Source organism: Podarcis liolepis, assembly GCF_965112155.1.
Source record: "Podarcis liolepis genome assembly, chromosome: 4".
Taxonomy (NCBI): domain Eukaryota; kingdom Metazoa; phylum Chordata; class Lepidosauria; order Squamata; family Lacertidae; genus Podarcis; species Podarcis liolepis.
The window spans coordinates 31,846,785-31,867,450 of NC_139558.1; the positions used below are offsets into that span (position 1 = coordinate 31,846,785).

The 20,666-nt window shown below is 42.7% G+C and overlaps 1 protein-coding gene across 3 annotated transcripts; it reads right to left on the reverse strand.

Moving 5' to 3' along the window:
- Positions 1 to 130: 130 nt before the first annotated feature.
- On the reverse strand, positions 131 to 20,234 carry IL1RL1 (interleukin 1 receptor like 1). 3 transcript variants are annotated; one of them, XM_083501518.1, is made up of 12 exons: positions 19,448 to 20,234; positions 19,061 to 19,118; positions 18,325 to 18,395; positions 16,892 to 17,075; positions 14,920 to 15,085; positions 13,313 to 13,475; positions 10,377 to 10,445; positions 10,123 to 10,243; positions 9,637 to 9,794; positions 4,327 to 4,467; positions 1,983 to 2,141; positions 131 to 740 (listed from the first exon to the last, which is right to left on the reverse strand). In XM_083501518.1, exons 3-12 carry the CDS (start codon positions 18,386 to 18,388, stop codon positions 376 to 378), a joined length of 1,590 nt encoding a protein of 529 aa, XP_083357644.1. In that variant the 5' UTR covers positions 18,389 to 18,395; positions 19,061 to 19,118; positions 19,448 to 20,234; the 3' UTR covers positions 131 to 375. The 3 variants fall into 3 exon arrangements, with proteins under 3 accessions (XP_083357644.1, XP_083357642.1, XP_083357643.1); XM_083501516.1 differs by lacking the exon at positions 19,061 to 19,118 and having other exon boundaries at positions 19,846 to 20,234; XM_083501517.1 differs by lacking the exon at positions 19,061 to 19,118 and having other exon boundaries at positions 19,452 to 20,234.
- Positions 20,235 to 20,666: the final 432 nt, after the last annotated feature.

Sequence of the window (20,666 nt, forward strand, 5' to 3'; positions counted from 1 at the left end):
CTCACTGCTCCCCCCTCCACCTCTTTCCCCCTTTTCTTCCTAACCTGACACGGTATGTAACACTAATGTCTCACAACAAACGAAACTGATCTGTAGAAAACGCAACTTGAAAAAGGGGACAATGCACGTGTTTTTGTCGATTAAGAAATCTTTCATTTAAAATACATTTTGAAAAGAAGAAGCGTGCAGATCATTTTGCTGTCTCGAAATTTAAGTGCTAGCCTGATAGCCACAAGCAACAGGGAACTGCAGGCCACAAGCCAGAGTGCTCCACCCTTCCCCTTACACCTAGCAAAGAAATGCAACAGGCTGCTGTAAGAGGCCCACAGCGAACTAGCAAACATTCATGCAAGCTAGTCGCTTTTGCAGGCTTATTTACAGCAAACCGTATGCAGGATTTGCTGTGGTTGGCTTCTTTAAACGACGCCTCCATGGCATTTGGTATTCCACGTGCTTCCAAAAGGCAGTGTTGGGTGAGGATGGAGAGGCCATGTATTTTGCTCTCCATTTTATAGTTCCTTGCTGGTGAATGAGGTGCCTGAGAGACTCCTGCAGCCGTTCGTAGTCCCCAATTTCCTCCATTTCCAGCAGAATCACTTTCACGTTATTTTGGATGAGGACATTGTAGAATGCGATCTGATGCTCGTATGCAAAATGTTCCCTCTTGGCCAGCCATTCTGTTAGAAGGATGATCAGTCTTCTGCTCTTTTGTATTCTACTTTCAATTGCACTAATAGCATCTGCCAATGTATAAAGTACGCAGTTAAGAAATAGCACAAGACCTTTCCAACTCTATGGTGCATGTTTCAGAAGGCTATTAAAAATCTCAGGCTCAGAAGATACCCATTATACCAAAACTGGCCACTGCATCTCAAGTAAGGGGCACCAGCGGTGCAGTCTGTCTCTGGTTTTTCAAGTGGTTTCTTGTGACTCTTAGAATCAGATAGTTTGGAAGAGAACGCTAGAGCATCCTCATCAGATGGCTAGCTAGGCCTCTACTTGAAGACCTCCAGAGCCTACCATGCCAGAATTGGACTATTTCTGGCGCAGCTTGAATTGAGCCTTGTCTATTAAGGAAGAGCCCCCATCACAAGCAGGGCTTGCTTTCAGTGCTAAATATAAATTCAGTGCCAATTGCAAGCCCTGCTTGCAGAGGAACAATTGGAACACATTCTAATGCTCCTTTGATGCCAAAGATCACCAGTGTTGAAGCAATGATTCTTCAACATCAACTTCGTTGGACTGGTCATGTTGTGTGGATGCCTGATTATCGACTTCTGAAGCAACTACTCTATTACAAACTTAAAATCCGAAAGCGTAATGCTGGTGGCCAACAAAAGAGATTTAAAGACTCTCTCAAGGCAAATCTTTAAAAAAAGTAGTATAAACACCAACAACTGGGAAAAACTGGCCTGCGAGAACTCCAGTTGGAGAACAGCCTTGCCAAAGGTGTCATGGGCTTTGAAGACACTCAAACTCAGGACGAAAAGGAGAACTGTGTTTGGCAAAGCCTCATAGTGATCAACTCCTGCCCGGAAATTAATGTTCCCACTGTGGAAGGACGTGTGGATCCAGAATTGGCCTCCACAGTCACTTACAGACTCACTGTTATAACTGTGTTTATGGAGGACAATCTTACCTGGCTACAAGTGATCACCAAAGAAGAAGAAAGAAGAGTTCGACGGCTGTGGCTGGGGGCCAAGGAAGGAGGAATGCCAAACAAACAGGCCTTATTTGACCTGTGAGCTGGAGGTTCCCCAGACCTGTTCTAGATTATATTTTATTTCAGCTACCATCATATCTGACCATGCGTCAGGCTGGTCCAACAACACCTGTGTAGGGCCACAGGTTCCATATCCATGATCTACCATACTGGAGCTCTGTGTTGACTAGCCTTTATTCTCAGGCTAGTAGTGGTATGTAGCTGAGATCATGGCAGTACAATTTGTAATTCACAGCTTCTTCATTGCACAACAGCTTACCTTCTCCAGGCAACACGTCTCTCCCATAAATGCACAATCTATACCCGCATTGTTTTTCTAAAACCTCCGGTAGAATCTGATGAACAAAAGAGCCCATAAAATTATTTTCATAAGTGTCATTTGTGGGATAGATAACATATGCATCATGTACTTTCCCATCTGCGAAATAAAACAAGAAATAGGTGCAAAGCTGAAGGATGAATTTCAGAAAGCTGTTATTTTTCAAGTTAGAAATGCAGAATTCATTTGGTTGTACAGGTTAAACAGCCGGATGACAGATTATTAGCACGCCTGTTTGTAAATCATGTACCATATATGCAGCATGCTTAGCACAATTTTTAGAATGTACAAGCGTGAAAAGAACACGGATAGACTTGAAATTATTCAGCCCATTGAATGTGAATAAAGTTGCATGCACCATAGCACTAATTGTGCATATTTGTTATACTACATGGTACCTCGGGTTACAGACGCTTCAGGTTACAGACTCCACTAACCCAGAAATAGTACCTCGGGTTAAGAACTTTGCTTCAGGATGAGAACAGAAATCACGGCAGCACCACTCTTCAATTCGCTAAAGTGGCACCTCAGGTTAAGAACAGTTTCAGGTTAAGAACGGACCTCCAGAACGAATTAAGTTCTTAACCCGAGGTAACACTGTATTTAGGATTATTATATCAAATTAGTAAAGCTAAAGAGGGGAGATGAATTCCAAGAACTTGAAAGCACAGTCCTTAGTAGGGGCAGATCTACTAGGCAACTAATGAAGCTTAAGCTTCAGAGGGGCCCCAGAAGATAATTCAGTCCACATTGCTTAAAATCGTTAGGTCTAGTAGACCCAATTTGAGTTGCACAACTCGAATTGATTAATTTTTTGTTGCACATGTTTCAATAATCCCAAAGTTTGAGAGTGAGTGGCAAAGATGTTGTAATTGTGGGATTCTGGGCGGTGCACATGATTCTCCCCACCCCTTATGATCCTCACAAGAAACCTACGAGGCATGTTCTGCTGAGAGACAGTGACTGGCCCCAGGTGAGTTTCATGGCTGAGTGGGAATTGGAACTCTGGGCTTCCAGGTCATAGTCCATTTTTATTTTTATTTTTGAAAATAATATTTATTACTTTTCCAACAATTTAAACACTAAAAAAAAAGAACAATACAATACAAAAACACTACATAACACATTAAACTAACAAAACAAAACAAAAACAGTTTAAAACGCATCAAACAATTTCAATATCTTATCTTTCATTCACTTATTTCAATGACCTCCTCACACCTCCCTTTTTGTATTCCACTTCTGTTAATTGTTTCAGCAATTCCTTTCCATCTTCCTCTGCTTTCTATCCTTTAATTATCTTAACAGATTCTAACCTTATTTTTCCCTTTAATACTCTATTAATCTATTTATACTTAATTCCTTATAACATTTCTACTAAAGCCATATAACTTCATTCCAACATTCCAACAGTCCATTACACCACACACTTCCAAATTCAAGGGAAGCAACTGCCAAGTGATAAAATCAACATGTCATGTGCCTTCTGAAGCAACTTGATCCAATTTAAGCCACTCGGCGTTGTGGGTTAAACCACAGAGCCTAGGACTTGCTGATCAGAAGGTCGGCGGTTCGAATCCCCATGACGGGATGAGCTCCCGTTGCTCGGTCCCTGCTCCTGCCAACCTAGCAGTTCGAAAGCATGTCAAAGTGCAAGTAGATAAATAGGTACCGCTCCGGCGGGAAGGTAAACGGTGTTTCCGTGCGCTGCTCTGGTTCACCAGAAGCGGCTTAGTCATGCTAGCCGCATGACCCGGAAGCTGTATGCCGGCTCCCTCGGCCAATAAAGCGAAATGAACGCCGCAACCCCAGAGTCAGCCACAACTGGACTTAATGGTCAGGGGTCCCTTTACCTTTAGTACTGCCATCAAGACAGAGTTAGTCCATCCTTTCCCACCCATTCTAGCTTTTCATTGCTCTGCTCCCTGAAAGCAAATTTGCGTTCCTCTTGTATAATAATAACATTTTTTTATTATTTATAACATCAATCCTGAAAAGCTTCCCTAAACAGAGTTGCCTTCAAATGTCTTCTAAAAGTCAGATAGTTGTTTATTTCCTTGACATCTGAAGGGAGGGCATTCCACAGGGTGGGTGCCACTACCGAGAAGGCCCTTGTAGTGTGACATCCGCTCAGATCCATACAACATTTTATCAAGTGGTAATTCACCATGGTGAACATCCAACTACATGAGGAGCCAGTCATCTGTAGATCATGGATAAATTCTTGGCTCTGGGACATGCAACTGCTCATTACTGCTTGCACAAACTGCGCATTCATACTCACCATCCCTAGATTTAATGCAGTTAAATATCCTTCGGACGCATAAGACAATGTCAACACGAAAAACATGGTAAACCATCACCAAGATCATTGTAAGACCTGCTAAAATAGCAAACACCACAATCACGTAGGTGTTGCTATGACCTGATGAAAAGAAAATATAGATGATTACCAAAAATATAAATCTATCCTGGGCTCTATTTTCAATCACACAAAACAGCAGTGAAAGTAGAGATGCTAGAATAATAAGTCTGGAGTAGACTAACCAGGATGTCTTGTGTCATGAGAAGGAGGGAAGGGCTGGAGCTCAGAGCCAGCTCACATGCTTTGCTGGGAAAGCCCTTCTCTAAAACGTGGAGTGGTGTTCCTCTGCAGTGCAGACAATACTAGAAGGTCGAATGGGCTGACTTCCTGTGTAAAGGAACTTCAATTAAACCCCAGGCCACCACTTCCCAGAATTAGTTCCATTATTGCTAGTCTCAGTTCCTGTCACTGCGTATTGACCCTCAAAGCAGCCAAGGTGTATTGATTTGTGTACGGAGTAACTGTTAGCCATTATCAAATGGGGTCTGAGTTCTGTGGCAACTTCCTGGAAGACATTTGGCAATGTAGTTCTGGACTCTTTAACTGAAGCACTGCAGGTCTGTGCTTGTGTAATAAATAACTATTTAAACTGGAGAGTATCCATTGGTCAAGATGGCATTCTAAGTGTTTCTTATCAGTTAAAAACACTGAGCCAAAACAGCTGCTCCTCCAGTGCCTGTTCTCCAATTAAAATATATGACTTTTAGAGACTTCCGGGGTGCCGCCACTGGTAATGGCGGACTCCCTCTGAACTGGAGGGACTAGCTCCGCACGAAACGGGTCTTTTCCGCTACGGCAAAGCGGGGACCCTTCTAGAAATCACAGGCGGATGAAGCCTGTGACCGTGGGACTTGGTGGGCACCCTTAGCGCCCCCCCAACCCGCAAAGGAGCCCACAAACAGGCTCCGAAGCGAAGAGGGGGAAGTGGCACGGTGCTGTGAGTCAATTGCTTTTTCTGCGGAGCGAAGGCGCACAGTCATTGCCGGAGAGCGCTGCCTTTTTCCTGGGACAATTTGGCATCTAAAATAACCAACCGTGAGTACTGGAACATAGAATGTCTGGATTTTAAACAAGAATTGGCGAAATTAAAAGGAATTTGGACTTAGAAATCTACCCTAATTTGGTACTGAAACAGAAAGGATCAAACAGGAAGTCACCCTTCCGTTCCCCTGTAGCCAGAACAAAGGAAAGACAACGTAAACTAGAGCCTTAAAAACCATTTTAAAGGATCGACTTTCACCATTTGAAATTGCTGAACCCCCCTTCGGTAGCAGGAGAAGAAGGGGGATCCTTTTTGACTTGTTTAAACCTGCAGAAGTGAACTTAAAGTAAAGTAATTTTCCACCGTCCTGACCCTGGAGCGGGGTGTCAGAATTGACGTTTTGAAGCTCATTGACGAGAAATAAAGGTTTTTGTCAGATAGTTAAAAGAAGAGAAACATAGTTACTCCATTGTTTCCTTTTGTCTGTTTAAAGAACAAATATGGACAAGGTATCATAAAAAAGAAACTTTATTGCTATTGTTTTTAAGAGAAAGAACAATAAGAAACTTTTCCCCCTAGAGGGGAATCGTGAAATTGTAACAAACTCCTGGCAGTAGAGGCCTTTTGACGTGAAGAATATCTTGGAGAGCAAAATGGCCGCCCATAAGGCAGTAGAGGTCTTTTGACATGAAGAATTGCTCTGTAAAATAGGCCCTTTGATATGAGGGTGTGTAGCCTTGGCAACAGAATAAGCACAGGAGTAGCCGATGTGGTGTTTTCTAGATGTTGGACTACAACTCCCATCATCCCTTGACCGCTAGCCATGCTGGCTGGGGCTGATGGGATTTGGGAGTCCTGACATCACCTGCCAGCTACTCCTAGTGTAGAAACTGTCGTGGCTTTTGAGGTCACTGATTATAACTGTGGGAAAGGACTTGGTGACCTTGTGGAACAATGTCTTCAGAAGCACTGTTGGGTGCTTTCTGTAAAATAAATGCCCTACTGGATCAGTTAAGCCTGAAGATGGATTCTATGACTAATGCGGCCAGAACCTTTGAGCAGGTAGTGGGAAATTACATGGACCCCACTCAGGAATTAAAACAGGAGCGTCCCATGACAGAACAACTGAGAGAAGAGGAGTTTGCTGAATCTTGGGCGCCAGAGACGGAGAGAGCAGCGGCCCATCAGGATTATAAATGTTTGGACTTGATAAAGGAACTTGGGAAAAACCAGACTGGGAAAGGTAAAACCTGGTTTGGTTTGGAAATGGGGGGCTGGATAGACCCCCCTGTACAGGGAGATTTGGGCTTTTCGAGTCTGGAAAGGGGCCGCCATATGTTTGGAGCAGTGTGGGCTCTTAACTTTGAAGGGAATCTGGAACATGATTTTAAAAACTACATCGAGTTTAGTCTGGACTGTGGAAAAGGGATGGACTTGTTGAAAAGGGTCAAAAACATCACCAAGCTGGAATCCCCAAGAATAAAAGGAAAATATGAAAAAGTGCAGCGGAAGGGACATGGAAGAGACATGAGGGCCTCGGATATAAGGTGGCCAGGTTAATGTGCTAGATTAACATGATAAAAAGGACTGACAAAACCGGAACCAGGAGGAAGAGACGCTGGATGAATATTGGATTGTTTATTTTTATTTTTGCCATTAGGACCGTTTTATAAAATTGATGAATGTTAGGAGAATGTTGAAAGGAATTTATTTGGCTCTTATAAAAATGTTTAAAGAAATAGGTAAGAAGGTTATGGTCAGGAGAAGTTGGCAAAAATTAAGATTTAAGTTTCAAATTTTAAGGTCTTTTTTTGTTTTTATATATATATATATATGTATAAGATAAGATGAAATAGATTAAGGTAATGGGATGACAGAATTTTATGAATTAGGGATAGGATTTGAAATAGGGGAAGGATTTGCTGGAATAATAATGAACTGGAATACAGAGGAGGGAGGTGTGAGGAGGTCCGGGAAATAAGTTAATGAAATATATGTAATGATTGATCTATTTTTTTAACTATTTTTATCTGTTTTTTTTTTCTTTTTTGTCTCTTTTTTCTTTTTGTATTTTTTCTTTTTTGTCTGTTTTTACTTTCTGAAAATTTCAATAAATATCTTATTTATATATATATATGACTTTTAAGCACACATAGAAGAAAAACAGATAAAACAGATATGCTCCTTGCCTGTACATAGCAATTACTGTTGAGCCAACTGACTTTAACACCTTAAAACTGTTCAGAAAAAAAACAAATTAAAACTACAACAGACTGTGCATATCCAGGACCAGCAGCCTTACTCATCATCATCTTCACCTAAAACTCTAGCCTATGGTGAAGATTTACCTCTTTGCCCTGAATTTTGACACTTGAGATACATATTTTCAGGTCACTTCGTTATTGTGACCGCAATTTGTGTGAGACTGTTACAAAACGTGTTCTTAAATTGCTGTAATCCTGGGACCTTATGATGAAAGGCAGGTAGGAAATCATATTTATAAAAACAACAAATAATCAGTGGGTCCAAAAGCACAATTGCGGCAGGGAGACATCTTTGCCTGGTGCCTCAGAGCTGACACTGGCAGAGAAGGAGCAGGTTAAATCTCCTTAGGAAGGAAGTTCCACTGCCCAAAAGATGGTGGACAACTCTAAACAAAGCTTCTGAGAAAGCTCTTCTAAGTACAGGCTGGGTCATATTGGATTGTTGAATGGTTGTTTCATACAGTGATTGCTCCAGAAAACACACCATGCTAGTGCTTCTGTGTCCTGACTGATAGTTCTCTATTGTCTCTGAAGTGAAATTCAAGGATTTTATAATAAATCTCTGAATGGATCGAACCCTTCAAGTCTCAAAGGCCATTTTGGGACAAGACCAATCATTTAATTTTTGTGGTGACTGGGATTCTTACCATCTCTACAGCCAGTAAATGAACTCCTACTAATCTAGCCTATGCCAGAAGCCTAAAGGGTAGAGAGAAAAGATTGGCATCCTTAAATTGGCTGTACAGTGGTATCTCGGTTTTTGAACATAATCCGTTCCAGAAGTCCGTTCGAGTTCCAAAATGTTCAGAAAGCGGAAGCCTCAAAACACAAGCCTCAATACAGAAAAGTCAAAATGGAAGCCGCGTTTCCTTTTTGACTTCAGAGACACGTTCGAAAACCAAGGCACTTACTTCCGGGTTTTCGGCATTCGAGTTCCGAAATGTTAGACTACAGAGGCATGCGAAAACCGAAGTACCACTCTACTTAAAAGGTTTTCTCATCGGATGGGAGACGATGTGAGATCTGTATGTCTTCTCCTGGTGGCAAGGAGAACTTGGAGAGCATGATTTTGATCAGACAAACAGCAAGGAGGGAATGGGTGCCCCTTAGATTGCAACTCCCACCATTCCAGATTACTGGCCATGCTGACGTCCCACTCAATTAGCATTAAAGGATTTGCAGATATTGCAAAAGTGGTGGCTTACCCTGGTAAACTTATCATACATTTATAGGATGTATGATTTATAGGAAGTTTCAGCAACTTCTTGGAGGGAGTGTAGTGATAGGGTTAACTATAAACATATGTGGAGGGGATGATGGGAATTGTAGTCTCAAAACATCTGGAGGACCAAATTTGAGGAAGCCTGTGACCTAGCCTGTCCTTCCCAGTTGGGTGAGCTTTGCTGTCGCAATGGCCTCCACCTCCTGGCACTCTTTCTGGCTTCCCCACAGAAGCCGCTATGAGAAGGAAGAGGAGGCAGGGTGTGTGGTCCACAGCTGCCACCCTTCCTGCTGCCTTTGGCCACCAGCTCATGTGCACAGTGACCACACAGTGTCACACACACACCCCACCCAGCGTTGGCCAGGGTGCTTGCTTGCCAGTGATGCTGCTCATTGCTGGTGGGGCTGCAGAGATGGCAGAAGGCAAAGGAGGGGAGCGACTTTTCCTTGTATATTTAAAATACACACTTCAAGAACTTGAGTTCCCAGGCCAGAGATGGCTGCATGTTCTGATTCGCTTCAGGTGTCAACATTTCCTGAGCTTGCCACACACAGAGCCTTGCCACACATATACCCCTGTACCCTGGCAAACAAGTAACATAGGGCTTGTTCCAGCCACTTAGAGGCACTTGAGGAAGGCCAAGAGCAGGGATGGTGAGAGTTCTGGTGGGAGAGTTCTGAGGGAAATATAGGAACACCGTCCTTCTTACGTTTTGAGATTTGACAGTTGCTGAACAAAGAGAGGATTAAAATTCTTCTCACCTTCACCTGCCCCTTTGGGCACCAGTGTCACTTCTGTTGTTTCGAACTCCAGATCATTGGCCAGGACACATCTAAAGGTTAAGCTGAGGTCTTCTTCCCTCACTTCTGTGATGCTTAATTCAGCCTCCGCAAACTGTCCTTCGCCAGGTACCATATACCTAGTACAAAGAATGTCATTAGAACTAGCTCAGCTTTGGCAACCTAGAAGTGGAATTTGCTTCACTTGGTGCTCACAATGGGACAGTATCTTTTCAAAGCTAAACAAGAACTGTTGTTGTTGTCATTGTCATCATCCCAGGTTTTAAAAACTGATTCCAACATATATTTTTTGGATTGCAACTGATTTTTTTGGTGATATTAAGCTGTTATCGTTTAATATGCATTTTTGTAAACTACTCTAGAAATTCTGGCAGCATCATAAAAATTAGCTAATTAAATTATTTCTCCCCTCCCCCACCTCCTAACAATGGACATCTTTTTACTTACGATTTATTGGATGTAACAAAGCGGTTGGAATCGTTTGCTTCATCGACTTCCCAAAAGCTTATGGCTATGTCCTGCTTTCCGTGGCCCAGCCATGCCTTACATAAAAGTTGTGCAGGAGAACCTAGAAGGATGAATCCATACATCATCAGCATAAAATTAGACACACACACCCCCAGGTCATCCGATGAAACCGAATGGGTGGAGATTTAGGACAGACAAACAAAAATAAATAGCTGAAGAAATAGTATCATTACCAATCTCTACTTCTATAACGTCACCATCCTTTGGATATAAAACTTTAGGAGATGTCAGTAAAAAGGAATCTGTGGAATTCGGGGGCAAGAGACAGAGATAGGAAACATTAGATTAATGTTTAAGCTGTGATTTCACAATTTAGAATTATAGATTATATTCGTAATATTTTCCAAGATATTTTAAATATGGCATCGCTTAGATTACTTCGGTGTGATATCAGAAGAGTAATCCCTGTTGCTTATTTAAAAAAACAAACCAAACCAAAAATAACTCAACCCCACAAATATAAATTAGGATTACTGCTGAGTTCAACTCTACTAGAATTCAGGCTGAACTTTGGACCAGAACATTCAGAGATTACAGGGAAGACTTTCCAAAGCCATTTTGGGACAAAATTGTAGCAAGGTAAAGGTAAAGAGTAAAGGACCCCTGGATGGTTAAGTCCAGTTGAATTCAACTATGGGGTGTGGCGCTCATCTCCGCTTTCAGGCCAAGGGAGCCGGCGCTTGTCCACAGACAGCTTTCTGAGTTATGCGGCCAGCATGACTGAACTGTTTCTGAAGCGATGGAACACAGTGAGGGAAGCCAGAGTGCATGGAAATGTCGTTTACCTTCCTGCTGCAGCGGTAACTATTTATCTACTCGTGCTGGTGTGCTTTCAAACTGGTAGGTTGGCAGGAACTGGGACAGAGCAACGGGGAGCTCACCCCGTTGCACAGATTCGAAATGCAGACCTTACAACTGGCAAGCCCAAGAGGCTCAGTGGACTCAGGTGGCGCTGTGGTCTAAACAAAATTGTAGCAGCTGGAAGGAAGAGTTGAACCTTCCTTCTCAAGCACTTCAGTCCCAGTCAGAAAACCCCTCTGCTTCTGGCTGCTTCTATGGCACACTCCCATTGATGAGAGCGCTGACCACACAAACTAATCAATTTACACGGCAAAGACAATTACAACCCGGGGTTGTTGTTTTTCAGTGGGAACTTGCCAGAACTCAGTTCAGGTGGGCACCATTGCCATTATAAGAGAACAAGGGAGGCATTCATGGTGAGTTCCGGCACCTCCCCCCCCCCCCGAAAAATAGAACTGGTTACAACTGTTAGAATAATCACGTCAGACAGAAATATAGAACAGCATAGAGATTCTCCGCTATGTCTCACACAGAACGAGAACAGACCAAATGCTGGAAGGCTGGCATCCAAAACCTCTTGTCCCAATACCAATTACAAGATCTTCAGGTGACCATGAAGATGGATAAGAGGCACTTAAGAGACTGTCTCTTTAAGTCTGATGCAGAAAGAGATCTAACCATGATTGCTTCTACCAAGAGCTCACCATGGTTCCCACTTATCAAAACGGAGCATGCCCGAACCAGATACCTGACAAAGCTCCCACTTGCCATACCAAGAATCGCTTTTACAATTCCAATCGATGCCCTCGGCAGTGTTGGATGGACGGCAAAGTACATTACAAAGAGAGTCTCTGTCTGTGTGGACAACCCTGTGTCAAGGACCGGTGCCATTATTTATTGCAGCACCTGTTATAGCTAGACCCAAGAGACCAATTTACAAAACCCCTGTTTACGAATAGAACACATTTGAATAGGGTGGAAAGGGTGAAATGGCTGCTGAGTGACACTGACAACTTTGTTGTAGGATGTGAAACACAAGAGCAGTCAAGTACAACATTCCTAGAGTGAACATGTTTGCACATGGGGAGGAATGTTTGTCCAACCAGCAGGAAAACTTCCCGTTTCCTTCTGGGCTGGGACAGACTTCCTCTGCATGTGAGGAATGTGGGTGTGGCCTCACCTGTGCAGGTAACGACAAAAGCACAGGGCAGCCACCTCTCTCTTTTTCACCGCATGCATCGAAGAAACAACATCTACTAAGCCAAAGATGCCCTCTTGGCTTCCAGCCAAGAGAGGACAAAGGGACTGTCTTCTAATGAGATAGATTCCAAGTGTATGTTACTTCATTAAGCTAAGTCTGCCTTCTGAGATCTGATTGTGAACAGAATGTGAGTAAACTCTTTTTATACTTTTGTAGAAGATTGTGTCGTGTCTTATCTTTTATGAGGGAATAAGGGGGAAATACCAGAACAGTCATTATAGAGGCTTTAGAGAGCCTGAGCAAACGCATCCGCTGCAAAGTTAACACAAGTTGGATAAGGATATAATCAGACAATATATCCTCTCCTGCATCCCTGAACATTCCCACATTTGTTACTTAAAAAGTAGCACTCTATGCACTGGCAGCTAAGAAGATCAGGAGGGACGAACTAGATAAAATAGCAGTCAACTGCAAAGGGGATTCGGATATTTAATTTCGCACATCTTACCTGAGAATCTTCTGCTATTCCATTCTATTTAAAGCAACAAATGATTTTATGGTTTTATTGTATGTGTGGTGCCCAATGATTTTTATGGTTATTGTTGTTGTGTGTTTTTTTGTTCTCCTTCTGAATGATGCCATGGCCTATGGCTAGTGCAATAAAAAGTTTAATTGAATTGACTAGAACAGCATAATACTGTAAAGACTGGCTCATTATTTAATACCACTTCAACACCAGTTTCTGCTAATAGGACCACACTATCTTTTTAGGAACCAAAGCAACCTTGGTATGTACAAACACACTACGAAATATTTGTTTGTTTGTTTATCGAAGAAGAAGAAGAAGAAGAGTTTGGACTTGATATCCCACCTTTCACTCCCCTTAAGGAGTCTCAAAGTAGCTAACAATCTCCTTTCCCTTCCTCCCCCAACAACAAACACTCTGTGAGGTAAGTGAGGCTGAGAAGTGTGACTAGCCCAAGGTCACCCAGCAGCTGCATGTGGAGGAGCGGGGAAGTGAACCCAGTTCACCAGATTATGAGTCCACTGCTCTTAACCACTACACCACTGCTGGCTCAAACTGGTTTATGTCCACTATCATCTTACCTATAATTCTAAAAGGCGTTGTTGCAGTTACTGGAAATGCTCTTCCACCATGGTGGTATGTAAACTGGCAAGTATAGTATCCATTGTCACTTTTAATTGCATCAGAAATGTAAAGGATGTTTTTAACCGCTTTGTACCTTGCTCCGTGAAGAGGTTTACAGTCCTAAAAAACAGAACATATATTCATTTTTCACCACTGATTAATGACTTATTAAATATTACTAAAGGTAAAGGTAAAGGTCCAGTCACGGACAACTCTGGGGTTGCGGCGCTTATCTTGCTCTATAGGCCGAGGGAGCCGGCATTTGTCCGCAGACAGCTTCTGGGTCATGTGGCCAGCATGACTAAGCCACTTCTGGCAAACCAGAGCAGTGCACAGAAACACCATTTACCTTCCCGACAGAGTAGTACCTATTTATCTACTTGCACTTTGGCATGCTTTTGAATTGCTAGGTTGGCAGGAGCTGGGACCAAGCAATGGGAGCTCACCCCGTCATTGGGATTCAAACCGCTGACCTTCTGATCAGCAAGCCCTAGGTTCTGTGGTTTAGACCACAGCACCACCCACATCCCAATTAATTAATTAATTAATTAATTAATTAATATTACTACCGCTCCTCTAAATGTGAACTCCAGTGTTGCGTGCTGGCAAGCACTGCCTTTTTTTTCCAGCCAGAACTCTCCGGAACTCAGTCCTGGCACTTCTCAGTTGGGTGCCATTGCCATTCTAAGAGAATGTGGGGAGTGTTCATGGTGAGTTCTGCCACCTCTGTCAACAAGACAGTAGTCAGAACAGAAAACAGAGACTCAAGAGGGAAGGATCAGCATGTTCAGAGGAGCCGAAGTTTCCAGAAGTTCATAATGCCTCTGCAAGCAAACTATCTGCATACTTGGGGCCGTGGGAAATTATAATCTTATGGTCATCTTACACCTTGACTGCTATAGCCGAGGAATCCAACCAAATGGTGCACAAATAAGTAACAGCAAACAATAAAACAATATTTTAACATTGTGTGCTGCAATGTATGTGATACCATATTGTCAACAGCTGTGTAGTCCCTTATTGGGAAGAAAGTCGGGATATGTATGACAAAATAAGTAATGATCTACCCATGAACAAGACTACTGCCATTTCCAGGGCAGTGAAGGATGACAGAACTGGTGTGTGACCTCAGTGGTGGGGGTGTTGGGGTCTCAAATTTAGCAGCCCTACACCTCTTGTGCTCCACTGCAAATCACAGTTGCATCGTCCCTGGCACCCCGAGGCTCTGAACCCATCACACTTTCCTAAATCCACCACACAGCTCACTCAATAATATGCCAGAGAGCCAGCCTGGACATGAATGCTGAAGTCCTCCAAAATTTCAATGCCAAGTCCTAAATTTCACCTGCACAGTCAGAAAGGGAGTGTGCGAGCCTAGTGTCAGATTAATACATTCAAAAGTGGTTGTGTTCAACACTTACTTCATGGCAGAGGAGATGGCATCTCAGCAGATAACTGAGACTTTCCCTTCTCATGCTCTAGAGGAGGCTGGTGCTACACAGAGAACCGTCAAGTCCAACACTGTCTGTCTAGAACCATACAGCCAGATATCGATGATACATACCTTGAACCACTTCGTATCAGATGCGTTCTCATAGTCATTATAAGAAGGGCAGAATATTTTAGCGGATCCAGGGCTTCCAGTTGTTTCCAAATAAAGAGCATCTTCATAATAACAAGTGCCTTCTATATTTGGATTTATTATGACACTCATCGTTTTAGGAGCATACCTGTAAACACAAAGCAACTCCCATATATTTTCTTAAGATATATTTTCTTAAGCTACTTTAAATGAATTCAAATCTCCAGGGCCTGATGAGCTGCATTCAAGGATACTAAAGGAGATTGCAGGTGTAATTTCAGAGCCTTTGTCTATTATCTTTGAGAATTCTTGGAGAACAGGTGAGGACTGGAGGTGGGGAAATGTTGCCCCCATCTTCAAAAGGGGGTGAAAGGAAGACCCAGGTAACTACTGACCGGTGAGCTTGACATAGATGCCAGGGAAGGTCCTTGAACAGATAATTCAACAGCCGGTCTGTGAGCATTTAGAAAAGGATGCTGTGCTTACTTAGAAATAAGTCATGCCAGACCAGTCTGATTTCTTTTCTTTTTTTTATGGAATTACAAACGTGGTAGATCAGGGAAACGCTGTGGACATAACGTATCTTGATTTCAGTAAGGCTTTTGGCAAAGTCCCCCATAATATTATCATGAGGAAGCTGGTAAAATGTGGGTTGAATGTGGGTAACTGTTAGGTGGATTTGTAGCTGGTTGACTGACCTAGCCCAAAGAGGACTCATTAATGGTTCCTTGTCATCCTGGAAAAAAGTGACCAGTGTGGTGGGCCCGTTCTGGGCCTGTTGTTCAACGTCTTTATAAATGATTTGGATGAAGGCATTGAGGGGATGCTCATCAAATTGGCAGATAACACCAAACTGGGAGGGGTAGCTAATGTCGCAGAAGACAGAATCAGAATTCAAAATGACCTTAAGAGGTTGGACAACTGGGTGCAAGCTACCAAATGAATTTCATTAGGGACAAATGTAAGGTTCTGCACTTCGGCAGGAAGAACCAGATGCACAAACATAGGATGGGAGACACCTGGCTTACTAGTGGTATATGTGAAAAGGATCTAGAGGTCTTGGTAGACCACAAGCTTAACATGAGTCAGCAGCAAAAAAAAAAGCTAACACTATTCTAGGTTGCATCAACAGAGGTATAGTGTCCACATCAAGGGAAGTAATGGTATTACTCTATTCTGCCAGTCAGACCACAACTGGAGTACCGTGTCCAGTTCTGGGCACCACAATTTAAGAAGGATGTTAACAAGCTGGAACATGTGCAGAGGAGAGCAACCAAGATGATCAAGGGTCCGGAAATGAAACCTGACGAGGAGCTCTTGAAGGAGCTGGGTATGTTTAGAGGAGACTGAAGGGAGATATGCTAACCATCTTCAAATATCTTAAGGGCTGTCACATGGAAAAAGGGAGCATGCTTGTTTTCTTCTGCTCTGGAGGGTAGGACTTGAAGCAATGGCTTCAGGTTACAGTGGTACCTCGGGTTACAGACGCTTCAGGTTACAGATGCTTCAGGTTACAGACTCCGCTAACCCAGAAATAGTACCTCGGGTTAAGAACTTTGCTTCAGGATGAGAACAGAAATCGCGCCGTGGCGGCGCAGCGGCAGCGGGAGGCCCCATTGGCTAAAGTGGTACCTCAGGTTAAGAACAGTTTCAGGTTAAGAACAAACCTCCAGAATGAATTAAGTTCTTAACCTGAGGTACCACTGTACAAGAAAGGAGATTCTTGACTAAATATTCTGAAAAACTTTCTGTTCGGCAGTGGAGCAGACTCCCATGAGAGCTGGTGGGAGTCCTTGGAGGTTTTGAAGCAGAGGTTGGGTGGCCATCTGTCATGGATGCTTTAGCTGAGATTCCTGCATTGCAGAGGGTTGGACTAGATGACCCTTGGGGTCCTTCCAATTTTATGATTCTATGACACACACTCACAGAAAGCTTTTGCTCATTTTTTACTTACTCAGGATGGATGCATGTGTAATCTCCATTGTCCTCAACAGATGCAGGCAGAAACCAAAGCTCATTCCCAGAAGCATGTATTCGGGCCCTTTTGTCTGTAGAGATGGTTGTATCCCCACGCTTCCAGACCGCAGTGCCATGCACAGGGCACTTTACAACAAAAGCCTCACCTGCTATTGTAAGCCCTGCAAACATACGTATAGATTCAAAATTCCTTTGCAAAATATCAAGTGATGGGGGCTTGGAGAAAAACATTCTGCATACCTACATCAGGAGAGATTTCCTAGCTTGTTTAATGCTGCTGGTAATGTCATACTAAAACCAGTAACTGTGTCTTGGAAACAAATGCAAAACAACAACAACAGCAGCAGCAACAACATTCATCTACATGTGCCCTCTTCTGGATTAGGAATTGCACTTTTGACATGGACATGATCCAGCTCATGAATCTTCCCACCATCCCAGTACAAAGTGCATCCCTATCAAAAGATGCATCAAAGCAGTTCAATGAAGCCCAAATAAACACAGTGACATAGGCAGGCGTCCGTCTGCACTGGCTGAGGGGTCATAGAACCTGGTTTTCACCGATCAAATTGCAGTGCTCATGGAAACTGGATTGGGGTGTTTATGTATATTTTAAGGAAGTTTTTCAATGGTAATGGTGTCACATCAGCGCTGGAAGAGGGGAAAAACTAAACACGTAGCAGAGTTCCCAAAAAATAGACCAGAGGCAATTGTACGTCATCCAGCAGAGCTTTAATAATACTGAAATCAGGCATGGCCAAACTTGGCCCTCCAGCTGTTTTTTGGGACTACAGTTCCCATCATTCCTGACCACTGGTCGTGTTAGCTAGGGATGATGAGAGTTGCAGTCCCAAAACAGCTGGAGGGCCAAGTTTGGCCATGCCTGGATACATAATGGTCACAAATCCAATACAGTCAGAATTGGCACAGTCCATAAAAAAATCCAGTTGCAGCACTTAAAATAAAACTTAGAAACTTAGAATAAGACTAAACCTTAGCACTAAGCATACAGAAGAAAACATCAGAACAAAGAAAGATGAAGCAAGAATGAGAGCCCAGGCTCCTCATTGCCTTACTATAATAGTCAGCATGACCTTCACAGAAACATAACAGAACCAGTTTAATCCAGCTGTACACAGCTTCCCAAATAAATAACCCAACCACCTTATTTCTGTTTCTCTCACATAGAAATAAACCTTTCCAGAACACTCTTAAACTAACCAGAATAGGAAAGATCTCTACACATCAGATTAATACTTTCTGCACTAAGAAATGAAAACTGACAAATGGATGTCTAGATCATTCTAGTTTAGATGCACAACTGTGACCAGCAGTTCATTCATTCAACAGAATGAATCAATCATATTCAAAGTATTTCTGTGAGTAAAATCAGCGCAGAGTAAGACTTACAGTATTGCGGTTTCCCAGCAATAGCAGAGAAAGCCATGAGCAAGATGAAATATAAGAGAGTCATTGTGTTGCTAAATTGGGGGGGAAAGGGAAACACACTAGAAAAAGAAAAAAAAGAAAGCCCTGTTATTTGACTCTTCAAAATTATCAGCATGCTGAAAGAGAAAGATCTACATTTTTTTCAACTGGAAAGACATTGTTTTGCAAAATTCCACCTGAACAACTTGTGCCTTGTTGTATTAAATACTTGCACAGCATTTCGGTTTCAGCTCAGAGACTGATATTCAACACAGCGAGTAAAAAAGGTAGCTCCATAACTAATGATAAATAATCATCCTCTACATTTCTTTCACAGTAGCACTTTTATCTTCTTTGTGGAAATCCCCTCCCACCTTCCATTTTATGAAATAAGTTAAAATATCTGATTGTGAACTGCTTAGTAGCTGATAGACCGAATGTTCCAATATTTAGAATCATGATTCAAATATTAATATAGGATCTGACTATAAGAAAATAACACCCAGAGCTGAGACTGTCCTACTAGAATATCTAGAACTCAGTACACTGGCTGCATACACACCCCACATTTAAGGCACATTCCCCCCCCCCCCTCCCTCAAGAAAGCTGGGAACAGTTGCCTACCCTTCAGAGTGCACCCATAGCAAACTACAGTTCCCAGGACTGTTTAAGTGGGGGGTGTGCTTTAAATGTATAGCATGCGTATACAACCACTTACTATTGCAATGCTACTGTCCATGGTACCACAATAGAAATGGAAGTTGTGCAGCCATCAGCTAGCTGTTGAAGCAAGCCACCTTCATTAATTCATTCATTTTATTTGTAAGCTACTTTTACACACACACACACACACACACACACACACACACACACAGGCTCCAAGCAGCTTACAAACCAAGAAACATTACAAAACAATTTCATAACAACATAGCAAAGCGAAATAACAAGATTATGTAATGATCTTTTCCGAGCATTTCCGAGGGCGAGGATTATCTCAACGTACTTATTTATGAATTTATCAGCCACTCTTTACGACAAAGTACAACGAGGCAGAATACAACATATCCTAATTAATTATTATAATATTATTATTATTGCATGTGACCCACCGACTGAAGAGTGCGAAATGGAGAAACTTGGCAGGTTCCCTGTTCCTCTTCCTTTCACTGAGATGCTTAGCTGACCCAAAACTCTAAAGGGTTTTCATTATATCTATAGCTGAAGCTCCTCCTCCTGTGTGGTTTGTGAACTTACCAGCTATCAGTGTCACATGAAACGCTGTGCAGATAAGGATTTTGTTGAGTAAGCAAAGCAGCCACCTCAAATTGCAAAATTATTTCCTGAACTGATATTGTTTACAAAAGTTCTGTGCTTTCCCATCTCTCTGCCCAGCGGTGGCAAGAGCCTAGAGGGGTTCCAGGCACTCACCCAGGGTCTGTGCTTCTTTGGAGAATTGAGACACGGCAGAGACAGTCGTAGATTTAAGAAATATGGTTTAATCACCTATTTACACCTTCAGTATGCATGGAGGGAGTCCAGGTCTTACAGCATGGCCATTTCAAGAGATGACTGTCCCCCACAGCAGTGTAGCCAAGGCATCTTTCCCAGCCAGCCTTCCCAAGATGGATTCCAGACTCTGTTTCTCCTTCTCCTTCCCAGAATCCCTTGCTACCAGACTCCTTTTTCCTGTCACTGCAACACACACGCCCATCACCTTGGCAACATCTGTCTCCTCAGACCAAAGGATTGCTCTCAGATGGCCCATCAACACATTTTGGCATGTTACCAGATTTGCTCTTCACTAGGCCAGCCAGGGATTCCTTGTCCGGCCCAGTTCTGCAGCTAGTACTTTCATCCATATACCAATTGATCAAAAGCCAACCATTTATTAATTTCTAGGGTTTAGGAGGGTCCTCCCTCAAACCTATAACAATTTGTTAGTGCTTAAACAAAGTAATGATACAAAGTCCTGTGCAAAATGCCTACTGTCCAATAGCTGTAGCCACCTAGCAATAACACCTGAGCCTTGCAGCTGGCATTCACGTTCCTGAAGACAGGAACAAGAAGGATTCTTCCTCATCCTGCTGTTTTCAGGGCCTGGCCACAGATGCCCTACATGCATTAAAACAATGTGTGAAGGCAGTCATGTGGTTGTTATAAGAATTCTAAGGTCTCAAATATAGAATAAATGTTGACAATTGCACAAGGTAAACACACATGCAGTGGTACCTCAGTTCTTGAACTGTTGATGGACATTTCAGAACCCAAACACCGAAAACCCAGAAGTAAATGCTTCCTTTTTTTGAATACGCCTCAGAAGTTGA

Excerpts from the sequence above, each read along its gene's own strand:
- IL1RL1 (XM_083501516.1), bottom strand. The coding sequence starts at position 19,868 with ATGCATACTGAAGGTGTAAATAG. Across the intron at positions 9,795-10,122 it reads TTTGTTACATCCAATAAATC|GTATATGGTACCTGGCGAAG; the intron begins GTAAGTAAAAAG and ends TCTTTGTACTAG. Across the intron at positions 2,142-4,326 it reads CTGCATTAAATCTAGGGATG|ATGGGAAAGTACATGATGCA; the intron begins GTGAGTATGAAT and ends TTTATTTCGCAG.